Genomic DNA, 19074 nt, shown 5'->3' with positions numbered 1-19074 from the left:
ATTGATCTATACTATTTTATACATAAAAAATCTATTCTTCAAGAGACAAGTAGTAAATGAGCCTCAAAATATCAGGTAGGAGATTTATTGAGTGCTTAGGAAGATGATCAACCAAATTACATTTGATTAAACTCTATATTTTGTATACATAGTTATTTTTCTCAAAACTGAGAGAAACTCACATTAAGGTTTATATTTTATCTCAAATTTCAAAAAACATTGCTTTCACTGCAGCATAATCTATTTCTCCAAGTAATATAGACCAGAAGAATATAAAAGTAGTCCAAAGCAATGTTTATTGAGAGCTGTGAAGGAAAACAAACCAAAAAAAACCTCTTTGAAACATTTCCAAGTATCACCTCATGGAAATCTTGGTAAGGGAAAACAGGCTGCTGAAAAACAAAATGAATCGTGCTGTAGCTACTAACATTCTAGAGATACCCACACAACACACGGGCCTAATTTTACTGTATTTAAACAAAAATGTATGTGGATGGCAGTAGGATACAATAATGGAAGTGAGAAAGATGTAAGCATAGCAAACCGCAGACTTAGCTATGTCAAATCACAGTCTTTGATTTCAACTAGTCCTACTCTGTGGGGTGCCCCTGCCCAGGGAGGCAAACATTTAGTTTTAGATAAAGTGTTCAAGTGAGAGGCATAGCTTTAAAGCCAGGGAAAAGTAAATTCCACTCTCTGCCTTGGGGGATGGGCACAGTGAACCCAGGAAGAATTGCTCCACCATGGACCCCTCATGGAGTGGCAGCCCAGGGTGTTCTGATTGGGTTTGCACCCCTGGGGTTTCTCCCTTACTCTGTCCCTATTAGTCCCTGACCTGAAACTCCACCCTGGCTCTCTAGGTGGAGAAAAACCAAAAACCCATCACCAAGCCTCTGTCTGGGGCTCTCTGTCTCTGAATTTAAGCTGAGTTGGTTCCTGTGTTGGTGACATTCCAGTAACTGGATTCCTGAGCTTAACCAGAGACCCATCTCGTTGCTTTCCCATGTCGGTCACTGGTGGCTGTGCAACCTCCCTGGACAAGACCCAGCTATTGCAGCAGAATGCAACACTACTCCAAATACATGGAAGTAATAGAACTGGAAGTGTAAAACTTAATTTGCAAAAAAACAATGAAGAATTAATCAAGAACAAATGAAAGGCTGAATTGTAACATGGTAGGTTACCATGTTATGAGCAACAAAATGCTTTCACAAAAAGAAAAAACAGTAGTGTTCTGGTAGAGGGAGGGGGAATCATGCAAATCACCAAAAATTTTACTTCACATCTTGAGATCCCTAGTGCTGTCTGAACTGAGGAACCTGGATCACTTCCCACCACCTTCATGCTAGCATGTACCCTACTGTGTGTTGGCTCTTCCCCTCTCTGTAGGCACCACACCTCAGCATTCTGACTTGTGTAGGAAGGAAATCTAGAGGGAGATGCTTTGCTTGCCTGTGACAAGGAGGGACAAGCACGCTAGCCATGCAGCCTTGATGCAGCCTGTGGGAGTGGGAGTTCCTTCACACTCCTACACAAGCACACAGCCTATGGAAAATGTGTCATGGCTACTATACACTTGAATGTGCCACTGTAAGGTTGCAAACCACATTAGAATATCTACAGAATTATCAGTTCTTCAGGTCCTTAGTGGTTAAACTCTCTCTTTCACAAAGAACAGATTCCAGTTCCCCAAAAAAATCCATTTCTCACAGGTCAGTAAAAAGTCTCTTAACAAGAGAATATTGCAATACATTAGTGGACACTGATTCCAAGAGCCCTACATATGAGCAATACATATTCCTACCAAACTTGTAGGAATGGGACTTGTAATTTTATTTTTTTTCAGAGTCCATAACTAAATCTTCTGAAACAATCAAAGATGATATCAGGTGATTCAGGTGCCATAAGTCATCTTTCACTGCATAAGACATGGATTTTAGTCTCCAAAACTGTAATTCCTAACAGTAGCAACAAATGAATCAACCATGCTAGCTTAAAACTCGAACACTTGGCAATATACTTGTTTATATAAACACATCAATATAATCCATTAATAGGGTACACCTTAACAGTTTTAAGCTTTCTAAGTATTACGCTTGAGAGACACTATTATTACTTAGAACACTTAGCATCCTAATTTCTTGAGGTTCAATAAAAAAGTCTCACTTCACTTCCTTTTCCTTGAAACTCTCTTCTGCCCTCCCCCAAGACAATACAAGAAAAGGATATTTCTAAGGGAAGGTGCAGTGATCCATCAAACCAAATACCACATGAGAAAACGCAGATTACTAGAGTCAATGTCTTAGCAATTAATATAAACACATTGCCTGAATAAAGGCCATTAGGTGCTATGAATATATGAATCTTAGAAGGGAAAATACACCATGCTTGAGATACTTTATTAAATGAATGAGTCATCAAATGATTTCACTGCCACTTCATAACACAGAGCAGTTTAGTAACAGAAGCCGTAGAGGGCATTTTATAAGGGTTTTGTGAACTCTGGGTACTACACTCTAAGGAGTTATTTTGTCAATCTTTTATATAAACAACCTTGACAAAAGGACCTAAAGATTAAGGGATGTAGACTCTCTTAAGCTCTTAAAAAAGAATATGATGTCAAGTATCCTGGATTTCATACTTGTAGAACTGGCTTGATAGCCTACTGAGAACAAGCTACATAAACCTTCAAATGAAGTAAAATTTTATTTACACATTTCTCTCTGTTTGCTGATTCTGGCTCAATTTTTAATGACATATAACTAGGAATATTAGGAATTAAAATGAAATAGATCTGATGCTTCAATTTTTGATTAAAAAATCTGTATATAAAGCATTTGCCAGGTATTCACTGTCTATAGCTGTAGGTTTCATTTTGGTTATGAAACGTTTAGGAAAATAATCTTTCAATGAACTGAAACTTAATGACACTGTTTCACTCAATTAAATCAAAACCCTATGAGGAAGCTAACTTTGTGATCTGTAGATGCACAAATATTTAATGGAATTACCATTGATAATGCAGAAGATGAGAAAAAGTAGTAATCACTGCCCTCCTGCATTTATCTCAAAATTAAGTCTATTTATATTTTATGCATAGTGACCCACATTCTATTTCAAGAGTCAGTTTTACATTAAAACAAATTGAGAAGGATATTTATAGGAATAAAATATACACACAAATGTGTAAGATCACAATCTTCCTTAAAAAGAACAACATGAAAACTGGATGTCACTACCTTCCATATTCAGCTCTCAGTTCTCAGTAGATTCAAAAGGGGTAGAAATATCTTCTTCCCTCCACAGACTGCCCATGAACAAATGGCCATCACATATCTCTTCTCTTTTGACTGTCCTCCAGCTGAGCCAGATTCTGTCCCATCCCTTACCCAGCAACAGAAAGACTAAACAGTATGAGCCAAAAGCTCTTCAGCCTCCAATGTTCTATCTCAGCTTCAAGAGATTGCAAGTTTTCAAGTAACCCGTATTTCTCAGGATAGAGATTTACATTATCTTTACAAGTAGATTATGCTCTTAGAACCCCTCCCTTCTCATCTCTACTAATGAGATGGGGAAACTGATTCAGGAATTACATAAACCCTGGATCCAAGATTCTGAACTGCTGCAAGACCCTTTGTCATACACCTGCCGCACAGCACATGCTGAGATGGCACAAGCGAAGGCCCCAGCACAGGATCATATTTAATCTCAGGCCGAAAAGCCCTTCCACTCAACTGAGCTAGTAAGTTTGGAGACAGACCTCGATTGGCTGTTTTCCTTCTAATTTGTAATTAGCATGACACATCCCTCCAAACACACATCCCCCAGTTCAATGAGAAACAGTGTATAAGATGGACGAGTGTCTACAAATGGCAAGTTTCAGAGCAAGGACAGAACTCCGTCTCCTTTGACTTCAAGTCTCTTCCCCTGTCTGAAGAAAATTATCTGACAGCTTTTAATAATGCATATACCCTAATTTAAAAATAGTATTTCCAGTTGCCATTCTAATTTGTACTGATACATTCTATATTTCCACAAGGTAAAAAATGTGAAGAAAGGTGTTGGAAATAAATTTCTCTACTGTAAGAACTGTAAGATTTCCATCCAGTTCTCTGTCACAGAGAAAAGTTTAAATAACTTGCATGAATAAAACTTTGGTCCTTAAACTGCAAGAACATTACTCAATTAGCAGAAAAAATCTCATATTTGGAAAAGACACTGGGTTTCTGATCATAATCCAGCATCCATTCCTCCAGCCTTCTTCCATTTATTTAATATAGGGGTGGAAAACTATTTTCTTGCTTAGGGCAGCTAAATATTGGCCATTATTAACTTTTGAGGACCACATAGGAAAATACACTGTAGCATTACTATAATAATGTAAAATACAACTGATGATCCATCATTACTGTACTCATTTCATGTTCCTTCCCTTTACTCACAGATGTTACCAGCTCACAGTCAATGTGTGCATAACACAGAGAGTTCTCTTTACGCTCACCTGAAAGTCAGCATGAAATGAGAGGCCTCATTTGACCATAAACCATGTAAATTAAGTTCCAGACCATATCTGGCCTACAGGCTGTAGTTTCATCTACTCTGCTGTAGGGTTTTTCTGCTGCTTGGGGCAGCAGGAAAGGCCAGCAGTTTAGAGGCAATAACCTCTAGGTGGACCATGAAGGATTAATCCATGATGTACTGTTCTTTTAAAAAAGTGATATGCCATTCCACATGTTTTCAGATCATCTTAAATAAAGGTACAGTATCAAAAAAAACCCCAAAAAGATGTTGTAGTTAGAATGTTCTGATTTTATTAGAAGAACAAAGAGGAGTATTTAAATCACAGCCCAAAAGCTAGAGGGAATGCTGTTTTGCTCTAAGAGTAGCCAGAGGCACAGTATCAGAAATGAGCATCACACAGAAGTTGTGTTTGTGTTGCATACGACAAAATACTAAATAAACTTAGGATGAGATGTTGGGCAAAGAACTCTGGCAGTATTTAATTGCTATTCCCTTTTTGACTTAGTAACTTAACCATAGAAAGGATGGCTAAAACAAATACACTGTCAAAATTGTTTGCGTATCAAGTTATTCCCCATTACAGAAGCAATATTATACTTACTGAGGCAGCAGTAAATCTCTAATGAGAGACAGAAGCTTGTTGTTTGAGTTGAGGCTCTCCACTTTCTCCTCAGCCATGACTTCGTGACTTAAAAGCAGAGATGTGGTTTCTGAGAGCAACCGCAAGCTGAAGAGTCTCCATTCCACTTGAAAATAAAGGTGCCAAGAATGTGACCACACTGAAATATAATTAAAACAAACTGTGGAATTCATGGAAACTGTAGCTGATGTGTCTGTATACTTACCATTCTGACTGTGGACCAAAGAAACAAGTGGTGGGAGGATAGAGTCTTCAACCTAAAACAGAGAATTAGAAAGATGTGGCTTAGATCATTCACAGAGGGAAAAGCTAGAACAGAGATACACTGTAATCTATGTTTATTTTGCTGCTAGAGCCCTTAATCAAAGAATTAAATTATCATGGAAATTCAGGCATAATCACTCTTACAAAGCCACCAAGTTAATTTTTCTCTAGTAAACTGTCACAAAATTACAGACATTAATGTATTTTTACAAAGAAAACAACAGTAACTTTGGTATAATTCACTGACAGGGACTTTTAAAGTACAGAATTCAGTGAAGATGTAAGATATTGAGAAAAAAAGAGTATTAGAGTATCTTAATCCTGATGCTTTAATCCATGAACTAATCATTGAATAGAGTTCAGATAAAAAACAGAATGGCACAGAATTCAAATACATCAGAAAAGATGTACCACCTATAATGAAATATCCCTAAGCTTAATATAGAGTCTTGAAAATATTTTAACTTCTTTTCTTCTGGTAATACACAGTCTTCTACTACAATGCAAATTTACATTATTAAAGAATTGCACTATGAAAAAATATAACCCAGTCAATTTTTTATTGTCCATGAGGATATTGTTACAAATCTGTCATCTATCACAGGACTAGTCAGCTTAACTCCATTTGAAATCAACTCATGATAAACTAGGCTATGACTCAGTTACAAAAATAGTGTATTATTAGTCTTCTCTATAATACAGTTTCTAATTCTTAAATCACTGTTAAAATATCATTTATTTAGATAGGTTTTGGGTTTTGGGGAGAGGATGGATGGACAGCCCTACAATTTTTAAGCATGCATCATGGATCCACACCTTGTCCCAGGAATTACTTACACAAATAAAATTGCTATGTAGAGTCTCACTGCACCATGGATATGATTCGGTGTAACAAGACTGCATTATAATCCCCCATGTGTTTTGTTTCAGTAATTAATATGAGAAGATAAAATTTCCCTAGATACATGCAGCTACTAATAAGAAACATCTATGGAAGTTGAAAGTATGCATGAAAAAGGTCACTAACTGAAGTTAGCCTCTAGCCAGCAATAACTGCAGTTAGCAGCTATTTCACTGCTGGTTGGCAGATTCTGTTAAATCAATCTCTGATATTAAGGGACTCATTTACTTTCGCTTTTCTAATTTCTGAAAAAACTACAACAAAATGCTTTTTGTCAAGTTTCTCATGGGTCTTGGATCTTCAAAGAGACAAGAGCAGTTGTTGGTTGTTGTAAAGTTGTTTATTGCATGAATACATCAGTCTCGAAGGCAAAGAGTTCAGAGTATTAAAGTCTGTGCTAAAAGCTTTCTGGCATAAAGTCTCAATATCCAAGCAGAAGCAGGAGCAGCAGCAGCTCCCTTTTTGTTCTTCTTTCTTGTGTGTTGTCTTTCACCCCAATGCAGGAGGATTTTACTCATATATCATCCAATCAGCTAAAAACAGGATTCTAAAACATTATTCCTGCACCAATCTGAGCTTAATTCTAATGTACGAAAGCAGTGTAAATTCTTACCCAAAATCTATGTATAGAATAGTATCTGTTTATATAAATAGCTCTATCTATTCTATCTAGAAATGCAAGCAATCTTTTGCTATGTTTTTGTTATGTCTGGAGCTAAGTTAATGTTGTAAAAGGTAACACTACTGAACTTTAAAACTAGGCTTTAGGGCTTTTTGCTAGATAACACAGTCTCTTAAGGCACTTAAGATACATTTCTACTTACTTAAAACTAAAACTTACACTCTTACTTCATGTCTGTGACTTAATATATTTTAATTTCTCTAAAGGCTTCAATTCAATCCCTGCATTTTTTTCTCTCTCTGAGGGACTCAGAGAGGCTTCTATTTCACGTGTTCCAACCGCTTTTGTTATAGACTTTCAATAAAAGAAGTAAAAGGATTCTGCTTGAGGTATGGAAGCCAAACTACTCTTCAAGTACAAACAGCCTTTATACCTATATAGATAATGCTATATATCACAGATGTTATGACTTTAGTAACATTTCATAATTTTGAAATATTTCATTGTCTTTTTGGTTAAATAATAAAACTGCACTGCATTCCAATAACTCCATTAGTGCAGGTTTCTAAGCTGTTCTCCAAATGGTAATGTATCACTTATACCAGTGAGGTAAGAAAAAAACTGTATGGACTTAAGGTCTTTCAGTCCAAGAAACCAGTTCAACTACTGTAAAGTTTCTCAAATGAAGCATATATAAGCGGTAAATTAAAGGTGTGAAACAGAAAAGAGGAAAAGAAACAGCTCTTGATTTTCTGAACCAACCTAGAGTGCCTGGATATTATGAATCACTCAACAGCAGGAGCATTGACTCAGGCTTACACCGATTAAGATGGCAGTGTACAACAGTACAATACAACTTCAATTTCTAAAACTTAAAATCTTCTTTCACTTTAATCTAGCATTAACAGCAGTCTTTCCACAATAGTGAATGTAGTTAAGCCAGTCATAAGTATTCTTTAAGATAAATTTATTTTCAATTGTCATTGTAAAGACAAATTGTAAAGATTCTTTAGGCATTAAAAGACCATTGTAGCTTCTTCTGAACTTTTTCTAATACAAACTTCAGTTCTAGTAAACAAACTCTTTAGAAAGGAATTCTCCATAGAAGGTGCTTGCCTCATGTTAGTTCAGTGCAGTGGGGAGATCAACCAAATAAAGCACTGATCCTATGGAAAATTATTTTGTTATGCAAAGGCATATCAGAATGCATATGCTGAAGGGGAAAGCATATATTAAATTTTATATTAACTTTAAATCAGATACTTCCTAACACCACAACCCAAATTCTCTCTCCATGCCATTTGGGTCACTGTTTTTCACTAATGTGTATATAAATTTGTAAACAAGGTATGAACTTTGCACATGATTATTAAGGTGAAATAAACTGAAGTGCAACAGTACATAAAATATTTTTAACAAATTCTCCAGTAAAAATTTCAAATGTGTCTGTCATTTATGTATAGAGAAGAATGGTACTAGTATTTTGGCACTGAAAAAAATAGAGGAATATTCAAATAAGGATTTTTTTCTTCCTCTTTTGAATGGCTGCTGATATCTGTGTAGAATCAGATCTCCATTTATGCATGATGATAAATCAGATACAGGTTTTTTGTCTCAGTCTTTATCACTAAGATTGCTTAACAAAAAAAGGAAATTATTCTTTTTTAAGCTTAAACAGACTAAATAGGATGAATATGATTATAGCTCTAGATGAGTTCCTACCATCTTTTAAATAGCCTGGTATTCAGTTCACAATACACCCCTAGCTGCTCAAAGCCACCACTGTATAATTCTGTAATTATGACATTCCAAGGCTGTGCTGCCATAACTGTGCTGTTATCAGTACCCAAAACAGCAATGAAATTCTAGAAACATCCATGCACACTACATCCATATCTCCCAAATATAAATATATGTAAAGGACCAAAAAAACCATAGCTCAAACCTGGTAATCCTGTTTTTGACAGCTGGAATGAAGTAGAAGAACAGTATGAGAAATAGACCAAGGACAAACACACACCTCTAGTTTCTAAAAAGTACCTCCTGAATTAGGAAACTTCCTAAGCTGATGTTGTATCTGTATTTTTGCATTTAGCGTTTTCTCACATATATTTGTCCCATTCTATTTTAAATGTATTTATATTTTTAGCATAAGCAATACTTACAGCATTCATTTTACACTTCAATTATGCCTTATGAAGATTAGCTTGCTTATTTTAAAGCAGCTAACTTGACACCCACATATTCTTTACAAAAAGCATGAATGATTATTTCCAATTCATCTTTCCCATGCCATTCATAATAGTGCACTAGAGTACTTTGCTTCCAAGATTGTTATTTTCTACTTGGACCCTACTTGCATCATCGAGCTGTATTTTTTCTTGATAAACTTCATTCCATTTGAGAGTGAATAACCACAACTGCATTCAGTATTTGAGACTTGAATGCACCATGCACAAAGTTGTCTGCTTTTTTCTCTGATCATTTACTAGTGATTTCTAATAAGCTAGTTGTTTCTGATTACTGCTGAGTATAAAGTTACCACTTCCATAGAAAAATAATGCCGAAAGATTTCTAGAAGTTACAAGTAGTTTAGAGTTTGACACTGCACATGTACAGTAGAAATTACCTTCCCTATGTCCATTACTTGTCATTTATCAGTATTGCACACCATTATTTTTCTTTCAATCAAATCTTAAAACCTTCTGCAACTTCTCTGTCAGTTTTAATTTTCAATACTGTGAATAATTTGGTGTCATCAGTCAGTTCTGTCACCTCCCTATTCATTCTCTTTTTTGGATTAGCAGCACATGTTGCAACAAACCTTTGTAAGCCAGCACTTTTAAAATACCTAAATTTTTAAAAACTGATCTCCATTCTCCACTTGGTAAATTTTAACTAGTTAGAAGTTGATTAGCCTGTGGGTAAGAGGGAAGGACCACTAATGAATTTAAAGTCTTTGGTGCATGACTTCATCAAAATATTTTTGGAAATACAAGTATTCTATCCAGAACCAGAACATCTGTCTCCAGAATGTTCAGTAGTTTCTGCAAGGAAAACTTAACTATGAGGTAAGAGCATCACTTTGAACAGCTTGTCTTCATCCTCTTCTCCCCCCTCCTCTCTTCCCCACTTTAGATACTTATACTCATTAATGAGGTCTCCTCTCAATTGTCTTCTCCAGGCTGAAGAGGTCCAACTCCCTCAGCCTTTCCTCATGACAGATATGCTCCAGCCCCAAATCATCTTTCTTCCTGCCTTCAAATTTCTCAAAGCATTTGCTTGAAGCACAGCACAATCCTCAGTGTTTTAATATCATCAGTAATCTCCCAGAATATAACAGAAAAAATAATGTAATACATGTTAGAATGGGTTGGGAAGAAGAATAACACTTCTGTAATTTTTATTTAAAAGTCTTCAGAATTTTCATTAAATAATTGGCTTTTTCTTACTTCTGGGAAGAGACAGCACTGATTGACTGACTCAATATGTCAATTAGTAGAGAACTGGTTTCACAAAAAAGTCTCATGCTTAATGAACAGAAAGCCACATGCAGTGTAGTATTTTAATCTACTTGAAAAGGGAATGTGATTGAAAAACTTCTGTACAACATGTTCATATAGTCACATCCTACACTGACAAAATTGTCAGTGGTTAGATTAGAATAGCCTGTGGATGAAGAACACCACTGATGCTGAACCAATAAAAAAGCACTTGCAAAAGTTTCTAACCCTTGTGTTACCTTGCATTGTCATCTTTATTGAAACTAATAACTCATATTGTCAAACACTAGGTTTCCCTGTCATACGACTTTTCCCTTGACTTCCCATCAAGCAACTCATCATGTTCTAAGTGGCCTCATTTTAGTCTGATTTTTAAAAGTAAGTTTTAAAACCTTGAGGAAGAGAATCACTGCTGACAAATTTTGCCTTAACCAGAGAACTACTTTAATGTTTTGGGTAAAAGATTATATGTGCAATATACAGATCATTTTTGGGAGCTAGCTGGAGTATAGAAAGAACTCCCACAGGAACCATCTGCCATCATGAGCTTCACTTTTCTAAGTGCTCTGAATTTGCATATGTCCTTTTTTCAGGCAAATAAATATACTTAACTCAAAAAAGAAAAACGAAAATTATGCAGTCAGCACAAATTCTTCCTGTTAATTATATCTAAATCTTTACCAAAATTGGAAAATCAATATTACTGTAACAGTATCTGAACTTAGAAAGAATGTTTACATTTTAGGTAGGTGGAAGAAACAAGAAATTTGGCTTGTGCCAGTTTGAGAAACTGGAGTTAGTATTTCATTCCAGTCTACACAGACTCTTAATGACCTTCAACATCATATTTGCATACCTGAAAATCTAGTTTTGTAAAAATTTGCCAAGTCACACTTACTGTTATTTTTTACTTTATATCTTGTAAAAATACACACAACTGCATGCAAAATTAAATTACTGCTCACTGCTGGCTTTCATTTAAGTACTTTCAATTAATTTCCATTGACTTTATCACACTTGGTAATATCTAACACAGCCAGTCTCCACAGAAATTAATCTCCTGCATAATTGATTTTGGTTGATGGTAATCAGAAATTTGACCACAAAACCCCACAATTTATTTTACTTTCTTTGTTAAAAGTATGAACATAAAAGTAAATCATACATGAACTAAAACCCAGAAAAAGTAATTCTTCTCAAAGTGGGAAAGAAACTAAAATGTTGCTCTTAAATTCCTATTAATTTAAACAATTTTCATTTCAGTTAAACTAAAAACAGAACTCAAATGAAAAAATTTCTGGTTCTGCTTGCTCAATACAGCCCCACTTTTCATTACATTAATTAAACTTTATTAGAAATGCATTTAATTTCTGATTAGAGACTTTGAAGAAATGTCACAGTAAGAGTAGAAAAAAATTGCATCCTCTCAAGAAGGTTTTGGCCTTCACCCAGCCTCACTCCCTAAAATCCTGCTTGTAAACAACTTGGTCTAAATGAGTAATCCAGACTCATCCTTCCAAGCTCAGCCTAGGATTTAAATTTGTCTCCAGTAAAAGAGTCCTATTAACCACTGTTATACATAAATATTGATCTGGCAGCTTGAACATATCTTGCTTCAACATTTTTAAAAAGCACGAAGTTCTGCTGTGTGCTGGTATTTATATTCATAGATTCCAGTCATGCTCAGCCAGCAGCAATTAGAAGATATCCCTCGAGCAACAGCATTTCCAAAAATAGTCTGTATGCATCATAGAAGATGAAGTACCACTTTCCTCTAAAGTAATGTATGCTGTACATTCAAGTATAATTAGCACACTAGACTTCGTAAATAGTATTAAACTAATTACTGTTTGCACCACTAGTGGCAGATGTGGTTAGAGATTATTAATTACAATGGACAATTTCTTGAATTTAACACACAAAATGCAAGGCAATTTCTCCACTTTATTTTATGTCTGAATGACTATTTGCTAAGTGTCAGGAGGGCTCTTTTAAATTAGCAAGAGCCGTTATTTATGAAAATCAGTGAGTGAAGTAATAGATTTTCTTAAAAAAAAAAGAAGAAAAAAACCAAAAAAAAACCCCACAATGAGAAGATTTTCATTGACTAGGATATAATTTTATACCTAAACCAGGGAAACTACAAAAGTGGTATGTGTCAGAATTACTGGACAAGCACTGTCCAGTAAGGAAAGAAGTTTTAGCTCTAACTACATAACAGAGAAGTTAAGATGGATTTTAAAGAAACATCTAAAACTTTCAACGTGAAGTAAACTGCTCTCCAGAAATCTAGATACTTTAAAACTCGCCTGTTGTGACCCATGGGTTACTTAACACAGACAAGGATAGTCACTTCCTGGCTTCAGGAAAAAGTTCTGCTAAATGTGAAGATGGGCACAGGGGAAGAAGATTTGTAAAGAGGAATTATCTCTTCCAGAGAAAATTAACCATTTCAACCATTGAAGTTGAAACAGATAGAGGACTTTTCTTTAATGTGCTGGTACAAGGTATCGCAATTTCAGTCTCTGCTGATGGACCCCCCCATAAAAAATTATCTTATATCAATATAAGGCATGCTGGTAACTCACAAAAGTAAAGCAATTATTTTTTTAAAACTGAGGTGATTCTAGAAGGATACAAATATAGTGAGAGGCAGGCTGACAGGCATGTAGGGAGATATCAGTAGGCATTCATACTTCACCTACACTTAACATTTCATTTCTAGGACCATGTTGCCCTATTAAAGTAAATTGAACAGTTCTGTACTATTCCCTCTCTGACTACTAATTGGTTAGATTTTTTTGCATAAGGACCATTTTCTTGCCTAACACTCTTGTGAGCATTCATGAAGAAAATTCTATTAAACTTATTTAAATTCAAATTTATAATTTGGATTAATTTTACTTTTTTCACTTGTAATTTATTGTTTCACTTATTAAGACTTTAAATACTCAACTAAAACACACACCAAATAGGATTCAACTTCTAAAAACACTTGATTTCTAAGATCACCCATTCTTATTTTGCACAATCCCTAACATCCCTTATTTGTTTGCTGATGTCTTTCTTGATGTAAGTTCTATATTGAGTGTGTGCCCCTAATTTAATTCCAATACAAACACAAAACCTCATCAGTAGATATATGATATGATATGATATGATATGATATGATACGATAGCTACTGATATCTACTGATATCTATTACCCCTCTCATATGATAAAGTGGGATTGATCCTCAGAGGTGGTGTTTCCAACCCATGTTGTTCTTAAAAGCATGTTTATGTAGAAAGCGTAAATAGTGGTGATAATTTCGCTAATGTATAGCAACATGCTTGCATTGAAGCTGAAGAAACAGAATCAAGAACCACTATTACTAAACTCTAAGTCCTTCTCATTCTCCCTCTAATTTCTCAACTAAATACAGTAGATTGAATGTCTTGCTGCTTCTTTGAAAATTCTCTATAAACAATTAGCATTTTTCCTGTCAAACAGAACCACAATACATTTTAAACCATATTTGAAATGGTTTCTAAATCTTCAAAACTTTCTATTTATAAATGGAATTAGGCCTATTAGCCTGCAACTATTTAAATTGCTGTCAGACTTACAGTCAAGCGATGGGTCATCAGCAAGCTGGGATGTTCTGTTACTGCTTCAAAGGTCAATAAAGTAGTCTTAATCAATTCTTCTGATGCGGCTTGCCCTGTTGGTAAAAGTAATCATATTCCTTCAAAAAATTCAATAGTTAGAATATCTGTGTCTAAAACTACTGCAATATCATCATAGGTTACCCCACCTATTGCTCTATCCAAGTTTGTTTCTCCTGAATCTACTGATCTGATGAACTCCTACAAAAGAAGCAGCATTTATGTTAAAACACTTTAGGAAAAAATATTAAAAAGCATAATCACTGAATAATTACAACAAGAAATTATTTGAAAAACTGTGTAAATACAAAATATTATCACACCTACATTAGGATAAATTTTCATAATAATTAACTAAAACTGAAAGTACCAATGATCTAGCTGTTATAATTTTGCAAGTCTGTAATGCTGTTGGAACCTTAAATGTGGAGTATAGTATGGATTATTGCTCTAATTAGTATCAGAAATCATAATATTTCTAGCTAAATATAATTAATTTCATGTCTTCACTGTTAACAGAAAACTGTAATTTCTTAGAAGACTTTGAACTACCTTGGATGTGGCTATGTCAAAATAACTCACTAAAATGATGGAAGACCCTTCAGAAAACACAATTTTCTGTTATTTGTATCATCTTTTTGATCTTTATGCATACTACACATGCTAGGGACCCAGTTACACTCAGGAGAACATGCAAAAATGCATATATAACTTTCTATTAAAAATCACCTAAATTACTCATCATATTAAGGCACAGGGTCAATATAATATTAATAATATAGATTAAGTAAATATTGTACAATAAAACCCACTGTTCTTTTACTTTCATTTCTATGCATAGCTGTTTTTTTCATTTGGATGCAAAAGATGTTATTAAGACTTGCTAAGGAAGGAAAATTCTCAGCAGAATGTGTAGTATGCTCTTTTTTACTAATGTAGTATTTAGGAAAATGACATTAGTTTATATTTCACTACCAATTAAATTTTCCTTATTACATATTAAATTGGAAGAAGTTTCTACATGAGTTATCGTTTTCACAATATGTAAGAAACATCTGAAGGATTCTTCTCTAATTAAAAACAGAGTTAGAAACCAATTATATATTTCATTATTTAAAAGCACCTCGGAAGGAGTAATAAAAAACAAGTACTTCTCTAAAAAAAAGTTATTTTCCTGATCATTTGAAGAAAATTACTAGGTATCATCTAATTAACTTGATTTGGAAGAGAGCAAATTATTTTGTTTACACATTTTTAGACAGTTTCACACAACCGTCGTCTAAAGACCGATTTGGAAACATCAAAGTAGTTGGTGCAAAAATTGTTCTGGCTACTAATACTTATTAATTTTATACTAGAAACACAGGAAAAAGATGTGTAATTTAAAGAAATGCAACTATCTGGGGTTTCTCAAGCAATGGAGAGAAATGGTGTATGTGTATTTCACTACAGGTGAGTCTGTGCCCTGTGCACACCCGCAGGAGCCTGCTATTATCTGTGCCTTTGGGGCATGGCATGTCCTGCATGTACTTCTGTTCACAGCAGAAAACATGAAAGGACTGTCCCGACTCCCTCTCAATTTCTTTGCTCAACACTACTGAAAATTACAGTGATGATGGAAGTAACTTCAAAGCAGCAAGAAAAAAAAAATTCTCAATGAACAACCTTTACAGGAAAATAACTCTTCTTTTCTGTCCAGATCCCAAGCACACATCTTTCCTCTCTGCATAATTTCTTATTGTTGAGAACAAGACTATTGAATAAATCAGGAAAAAAAAAAAAGAACAAAACAAACAAAACTATTTCCTTGTTAAAGTCTTAGGGACCTCAGTTATAGCATAGTATTTTGGAAAAGTACCAGGTGATGATAAAATGTCCCTTTATAGGTGTCAGTGGGAATGTTAATTAAACACAAATATCCAGAACAGATTTTTGCCTGATAGAATGGATAGTTACTCTTCCAGATGTAATTATATTAGTCATATCATAACACAGTTACATAAAGTGGTTTAAAATTTAAAAATAATTTTTCAGATATACTACTGTCCCTTCCTTTTTCATGTGTAAATTTAAATAGTGTATATAAGTTCCTGAATGTCTTTTTTCAATGGAGACAGGACAAGAGGCAGGAAACACTGACGTGCTCCTCCTTGATTTGAGAGGAAAGCTGTGCTAGCCTGACTTCCTCAGTCAGTAGTTCAAACAAGCTGGAGTAACATCAAAAGAAAACTTTCATTGTACCTGGTCTGCTGTACCTATATTGTTGACAGAAGAATTTCACCTTCTAGAAGGTTGATTGAGAACCAGTAATAAATCTACTGCCTAGTTACAAATGCTTCAAAGGGAGAAAGGGCTTTGTAATTCAGCATCTACAGTTTCAAATTTTTTTTCATCATTCTAATGCTAATTTTAGAAATATTTTAGTAGAGCTAAATTAAACCATATTTTCTTGGAATAAAGAGTCAAAGGAGAAAGAGAAGAAAATCGGAACACATAGGTTGAATCTAATTGTTTGAAGCAAACCATTTCTTCATGCTATTTGGAGATAAATACCTAGTTGTCATTTATGAACTCATGCACTTAAAAGCATCGGCTTAGCTCTAATCTGCAATTTAGAATATCCTTTTTTTCTCATTTAGCATAAACAATTGTTTTCATATGCAAAAATTACGTTAGAACTGTACTACTTCATTTCTCCTATACTACCCAATGGCACAGCTAAAAAATTCATTTTCTATGGGTAATGTCAGAAATAGCTTGTAAATGTCAACATGAGTTCAGTATCTCAGCTCCATAGATTTCCATCAACTAAACAGAGTTTAGAAGTACTGGTAAGAAGAAAAATGTGACAAGATGAAACAATACCTTAAATATAGATTAATTATAATTTCTTTTTCATTTCTGCTCATAAAATACTAGTATGAAATTTCAGAGAGAATATTCTATGCAATTTAGAGCTAAACTTTTCCATTCAGAAATAAAGCTCACTGGAAATTCTCAGTTTATCAAATATGTACATAGTTTCCTTTTGAATAAATAGATTACTACAGAAAGTATTTTCTGATTATATATAAAGTTTTGAATACAGCCAAAGCTTAAAATACACATTCAGAATAAACTTCTCTCTCCAATTTAGAAATCTAATGTAATTTTATTTCATTAAAGTAATTTCCAAAATTTTATGCATAGGTATATCTTGTAAAAATATTTATCTTCTACTTTATACTCACAAGTAAGATGCCATAGTTGAAAAGAAACTCCTTTGTGACTATCTGGGGACGAAATACCTATTTGAAATTAGCCAAAGTTGAAAAAAAATTACATAAATGCATATCTCATGACCAGAAAAAGTGAAATAATTATTTCACATGTTAAAAAACAAGAAAGAGGACAAAATTTGCATTTGCTTCCATCATTACCATTGTTATATAATGCATATTTATCAAATGTTGCTTCATAGCTGGAATACTCATCAACATATCTATGTGTTAACAAAACTTCTACTTAACTCATTCTGATCATGACTGACAGAAATTAGACTTCAGGAAACTGTAAGAGTTTGTCCTCTGTGTAACAAATTTTGGGAAAAAAAAAATCTACCTGGGATGTCACAAGATGAAGCACCACAGGCATCATAGGAAGGCACATCTTCAGCTGTTTGGCCTGAACTGTTGATGGGTGTTTACGTCCTGCGACATTAGTTAGGGCATTGAGAATGTCACCTACAGAAAACAGCATTTCAGGCTGACCCAACATAAAAACATCACTAAACAACAGCAAATGACATATAAAATATCTATCTCTGTTCCTGTAGCCTCTGTTCACTCCTGTCTTCTCTGTCTGACAGAAGTAATGCTCATGATGAATCCAGCACTTCTTTCCTAGCTCAGTCTTCAACCAGGTCAATTCCCTACTCTGGCTACAGGGACAGGCAAAGGTGACCTCTGGCAAAACAGTGAGGATAGAAATGTAAAGCAAGTGTTGAAGTAAAGATGAAATTACAGCTCTTGGCAGAATGGACATATACTGGCTAAATTATGTGGATGCAGTTCTATTTCAAGCAAAGCAAAAACTGAAATTCTCATGACTTTCAGCTAACCAAGAACTGAATGAACCAAGATTAGTAGGTGACAATGCTGAAGTAGTATGTTTCCCCTGCAACACAGTTCAACAGGAAAAACACCCACAAACATCCCCTCCAAAAAAAAGAGATCCTTCCACCAGCCATGCACACACACATTCTCTCTCATACACCGATTAAATTGTGACACAAGTGACCTAAAGCTACAGGAATTCTCATAAAAGAGACAGCACCAGATCAATGAGAGAACTTAGCTGCCTGCCTGACAAACCACAGACATAATAGCAAACTAACAAAATTTTAATTGCAATAGTGAAAATTATACTTCAGACTCAGTAGAGACATATATAAGTCAAGGAACATTATGCTAAATTTGTGGCATGCTTCCTATTGTCTACAAAAAGTAAGACTTCCTCTGCATAGGATAAAGAACAGAGAAGCATGAGAAAAGTTAGCTTATATGAAAAGATGGAAAATTCCTCCCCTATAACCACAAAATACTAGAAGCCAAATGCTGTCTTAAAAGAGCACCTGTTATATTTTTTGCCCCTAAAAAGACAGCAGCTAAAAACTGTAAAAGGGAATTCACATATATCTTAAGCAAATAAAGAATGGGACTTTATATGATTTTTCAGGCCAGAAAAGGCCCTTCTTTTCAGAGTCAGTCAGAGTTTAATCATGTTGAATAATACCAATGCTTTTCTTCTATTTCCATGGCAGTTTTCAATATAAGCAGAAATGACAGCCTGGCATTAAAGTAGGCCTTAAAGATTTGACTCATTCACTGGTAAAAAAAAAGAAAATGTTGCTTAAAACTCTTCAAATACATAAAACACAACACTTTTTTCATCAATACATTTTTGTTTTGAATTACAAGCAATACTGTAATTCAAG

General features: G+C 34.6%; 1 protein-coding gene across 3 annotated transcripts in view; it reads right to left on the bottom strand.

Annotated features, from left to right (window-relative positions):
* Nucleotides 1-19074, bottom strand: part of ULK4 (unc-51 like kinase 4) — a 214821-nt gene that overhangs the window by 128961 nt on the left and 66786 nt on the right. For all 3 annotated transcript variants that reach the window (XM_015617381.3, XM_015617383.3, XM_015617384.3), the window contains 6 exons: nucleotides 17700-17821; nucleotides 17330-17386; nucleotides 14249-14300; nucleotides 14061-14155; nucleotides 5367-5418; nucleotides 5123-5267 (listed from right to left, as the gene is read on the bottom strand). In XM_015617381.3, the coding sequence (XP_015472867.1) occupies nucleotides 5123-5267; nucleotides 5367-5418; nucleotides 14061-14155; nucleotides 14249-14300; nucleotides 17330-17386; nucleotides 17700-17821 (523 nt within the window). The remainder of the gene's footprint in view (nucleotides 1-5122; nucleotides 5268-5366; nucleotides 5419-14060; nucleotides 14156-14248; nucleotides 14301-17329; nucleotides 17387-17699; nucleotides 17822-19074) is intronic.

Source organism: Parus major, chromosome 2 (assembly GCF_001522545.3).
Source record: "Parus major isolate Abel chromosome 2, Parus_major1.1, whole genome shotgun sequence".
Taxonomy (NCBI): domain Eukaryota; kingdom Metazoa; phylum Chordata; class Aves; order Passeriformes; family Paridae; genus Parus; species Parus major.
The sequence above is the reverse complement of the archived record's forward strand: the minus strand, read 5'-3'. Positions and strand labels throughout refer to the sequence as shown.